Source organism: Arachis duranensis, chromosome 5 (assembly GCF_000817695.3).
Source record: "Arachis duranensis cultivar V14167 chromosome 5, aradu.V14167.gnm2.J7QH, whole genome shotgun sequence".
In the NCBI taxonomy this organism is placed as follows: Eukaryota; Viridiplantae; Streptophyta; class Magnoliopsida; order Fabales; family Fabaceae; genus Arachis; species Arachis duranensis.
In genome coordinates, this window is record NC_029776.3 from 90,343,364 (window position 1) to 90,348,259 (window position 4,896).

The window sequence follows — 4,896 nt, forward strand, 5'->3', positions numbered from 1 at the left end:
CAAAGATACATACGTCATAGCGCCTGGGTTTGAAAAACTTTAGTGTTTAATAAAATATAAAAGTTTCATTGATCGAGTAAAACGTGGAACAACTTTATAATTTAATGCTATGAATATTTATTATGCTTTAAGCTTTTTCTTTCTTTCCACTATTAAAGGAGAGAGAATAAAATTTAATTTGAAATATTATTAATATTGGAAATTAAAAAAAGTCAAAAATACAATAATATTCATAGAATAGAATTAGGGAGATAGATTTTGATATTTGATCCCTAGTTGATAATGTTACTCTCCCTTATTGTTTATTACAATCAAATTACCAACAATTTTTATGAATTTTTTTCTCATCGTCAAGAAAAATAAAATGACGAAAATGAAGAATAATTTTGTTAAAAAATTACATAATTAAAAGGAGTAGTTTCTGACACAAAACAAAATGTATTGCATGCTAGCTAGTCAAGAAAAAGTATGTATTGCATGCTAACTAACCTCCACATGAAGATATTGACATAGTATATCGGTTAACAATTAGAGAAAAGTTATTTCTTCTACAGCTTCTAAAAAAGAATATTATTTAAAATAAGGATAAAAAAATTATTTTTTATTTTTAACATTTTTTAAAATATATTTTAAATTTAATTTGTTTCAATTTATGTTTAATGTTTTAAATATAGTTCAACTCTATCTTGAGTATTAATACCGTTAGCAAATATACTAACGCACAAGTACCATATCATTGTAAGATGAGAAATTTTTGGAGGCAAATAATTTTTAATATTTTTTGTCATTGTTTAAATAATATAAATACTAAATTATTTTTAATAAAGAAATTTAATTTATGTGTGTAAAATTTGAAAAATGTGGATATAAAATATATTGATTTATGTCAACAAAATTATAGTAAATATAAGTATAAATTATATATTTTTGTATATAAAATATTTATAAATATGAGTACAAATTATTACTGATTAAATGCTGATAAAAAATAATAATATTTATTCACTATATAATATTATTATTGTAAAATTATCATATTATATATTATCTCACTTAGAATTAAACTGAAATGTATTAAGATAAAATTAAAATAAAATACAAATAGCAAGAAAAAATAGTATTTACAATTGAGTAAATTTTTTATAATATAATCAAGTAATTAATTTACAAGTAGAATCGTTAATGGATTTGTAGAGTTAAAATAAGGTAATTAAGTAGAAAGTAGCATGTGAAATTGTGAATGGAGTGATAAATAAATGAGAAGAAGTGACAGTTGTGTACGGCAAGAGAGAGTGAGACGGTCCATTACCTCCTCTTTCTGATTTCGTGAAGTTCGTTGTTCTTACATACAAGTCTTCCTTTTCTTCATTATTTAAAGAGAGAGAAGAGTGGTTCCCCCAACATACATAGCAATTAGCAACCTCAAATATTGTTTGTAATTAGTAACAAAAATACTAAACTAATCACACAAAGATGACAGCTCTTTCCAACGGCCACGCCGCTAATAACTCTTCTCCTCTTTTCAAGATCCCACCCATCAAATTCACCAATCTCTTCATCAATGGCCACTTTGTTCATTCTCTCTCAGGTAATACTAACAATACTCATCACTTCTTCTTTCTTTCTTCATCCTTGTTTAATTACTAATATCCCTTATTATAAGGCTTCCTTCTAAGTTCTAAGCTTTCTCTTCTATGTATATATATTTCCTCCTTTTATCACTTTGCTCTTTTTCTTTCCTTTCTTTTCTTTTTTAGGAACTCTCAATTGGTATTAAATTAAATAATTGTTTATTTAAGTCAAATATGGTAAATGATAATGTCCAATTTCTTACGAATGAATGTCGTACTTTGCGTCTTTACCGTAAAAATTAAAATAAAGAAATCCTTGTTTTTCACTTTCATCACGTGAAAGATTTGTCATATTCCCACGGGTACACGGAGATGGAAACTTTGCTATTGGAAATTTGGATATATATGTTTTTGGACTAGTTGAACCTGGGGAAGTTGAATACTAATATTGGTTGTATAATTGTATCAGTGATATCAAAAATAAATTGAGTTTTTTTTTTTCTCCTTTTGGGTGTTAGTATGTTAGAAGGATTCACAGGCAAAACATATTTTAATCTTTTTTTTCTAAAAGAATGCTAATCTATAATGCCTATGAATATATTATTAGAGCTTGACTTTGAACCGCATATTGCCAAATTTATAAATGTAGAGCAGAATATAATGATTTATGCGTATATATTTTATCTTTATACAAATTCCGTAGTAAAGTTGTAATAGACATAGTCGTTCATGCGGCTTATCTTATTATTTAAGCTGTAGTTTTATTATATGATATTAAAATTGTATGATTGAAAGATTTAGACTTTAATTTTTATTAAATTCTAAAAGAAAATTATCATAAGATAGATAAAAATTTTTTATACAAAATTCACATAAATGCAAAATAAATTTTTATCTAAAAAATATATTAAAAATATAATTATTTATATGTCTTTTTTTATTAATTTATTTTTTTTTAAAATAGTTATAAAAAAATTAATGATTAAAAATTATTAAAAGTTTCAGTATTTTATTAGAATTTAATTTACGTTCATCCATCCATCCTCCATAGATTGTATTTGTATGCATTAATTGAAACTACGTGTCGAAAAAAGAAACTTACGATGGAGATAAGAGAGACGAAGAATGAAGAACCCGTATGGACCATACATGAAATATCCAAATCATACCATTTTTATGTTGGTTTAATTTTTGTACTTGATTTTTAATATGGAAAAAATTTGGAAATCCTAACAGGAAACGAGTTTGAGACAATAGATCCGAGAACAGGAGAGGTAATAGCGAAAATCTCGGAGGGAAGAAAAGAAGACATTGATGTGGCTGTTAAAGCGGCACGTGAGGCATTTGACAACGGTCCATGGCCACGCATGTCTGGTGCGGTACGTTTTTCCATCTCTCTTTCTTTTTACATACTTCTCATCTCTTCGATTAACTAATTTAAAATATTTAAATTTTAGTTAAATCTTAAATCTTTGAATTTCTAATTCTACTATTTCCATAGCTGATTCGAATAGCTACCAACTAGTCCTTTCAAGTTTAAGAGGTTAGAGGTGTGTATTTATCAAGTCACATTTCTTTTATTAATTAATTTTAGATTATGATTTTTTTTAAATAGATTTTTAATGATAAGTTTTTAAGATATAATATTTTTATGATACATTGCATGATTAATGAGAAAATATGAAAAGTAGGATAAAATAAATGGGAATTGATTTTCGAACTAGCACCAATCATCGGTGGAATGGAAAGGAACAAAATTAATAATAAGTGAGCTGAAATATAATTGTCTAAAGACATGATGAATTTATGAGTAATGGGTATTTGTCTATTTGGCTACTAATGTCCCAACCTCCAACAAACAAAAACGTGGCCAGATATAATCCATTATAAATGTATATATGTATAAAATTGAAATTTTATTTCAGTATAACTAATTGACGGGGACCACAAAATAACCATTTCTCATTTTTTAAGGGGTGTTTAGAATTTTAAAACTAGAAAAAAATATTTTTTATTTAAAATATTGAATTAAAATTTTGTGTATACAAACGACTGAACAAGTGGGCAACCATATAATTTTATTATCTAACAGTTTAGTGCATAGGCAATTATTTGCACATTTCTTTTTCTACAATTTAATTGGTTAATATATCAGTGTATAAAAATTAATCTAAGTAAAATATTTTCTTCTAAATGAAAGGGGAAAAATTGACAAAATTATTCCGTTAAGAAAATTTATTTATTAAAAGAGACCTATTTTTATCAAAATTATTAAGAAAGATTAATTAATAAAACATTTAAAAGAAAAATCAAATTTATTTTATTAAAGAGACAAATATACTGTCAATTATTATTTATTTATTTTTTTTAAATACGTATTTTTTTAATTGATTTTTTTTATCTTTCTTCTTCTTTTTTCTTGTTTAACTATGTTTTTATGCATTAAATTAATTTCTGTGTCTTACTTTATTTTTTATTTAAATTTTATTGTAAATAACTTTGTCATTTTATTTTATACTTTCACTTTGCACTCTCAAATCCAACACAACATGGACAAAATAAGAACTAAAGAGAAAAACAGAGAATCTATATTTTTATTTTAAAAAGAAACGACAAAATCAACTTAAAAATATGTATAAATAATAATAATAATAATAATAATAATAATAATAATAATAATATATTTATGTTCATAATAAAATAAGCTATAGTTTACATATGGATTTCAAGTTTCAATAAAATTAATAAAAGTATAAAATTTTTTTTCTCTCTTTATTATTCTTATGTTACTGTTGTGTTGGGTTTATTGGTAGTAATAGTATAATGAAATAATGAAGTTATTTACTAAAATTGGTGATTTACAGTAATAAATTTATTATAAATAAAAATATATTAATAAAAATTTGAATATAATAGACAATTAAAAAAAGTCTATAAAAAAATAAATAAATAATAATTTAAAAATATATTTGTCTTTCTTAAAAAGTTTTTTTTAAATATTTTAAAAATTAATATTTTTGATAATTTTGGTATTAAAATTTTTTTAATAATTAAATATTTTAATAATCGTTTAAAATAATTTTTCAAAAAATATATGCGCATCATACTTGAGGCGCCTTCTGCAGTCCTACTAGTACATTAACATGTGTTAATTGAAAATTGAGATTTAACGGAACCTATAGAAGATTATTTCAATTAATAATAAATATTTATATATGACCAAATTATTTATACATATACAATTATATCTTTTTTCTATGCGAGAGAGATCGAATCTATTCTTTTGTTATCCCCTAATAAATATGTTTTGCTTTCTTTATTTTTG

General features: G+C 23.7%; 1 protein-coding gene across 1 annotated transcript in view; it reads left to right on the forward strand.

The window, feature by feature from the left end:
• Nucleotides 1-1,280: 1,280 nt before the first annotated feature.
• Nucleotides 1,281-4,896, forward strand: part of LOC107490260 (aldehyde dehydrogenase family 2 member C4) — a 9,476-nt gene continuing 5,860 nt past the window's right edge. Inside the window, exons 1-2 of the mRNA XM_052261445.1 lie at nt 1,281-1,588; nt 2,808-2,950. Coding sequence (XP_052117405.1) covers nt 1,474-1,588; nt 2,808-2,950 — 258 coding nt within the window. The 5' untranslated portion in view covers nt 1,281-1,473. The remainder of the gene's footprint in view (nt 1,589-2,807; nt 2,951-4,896) is intronic.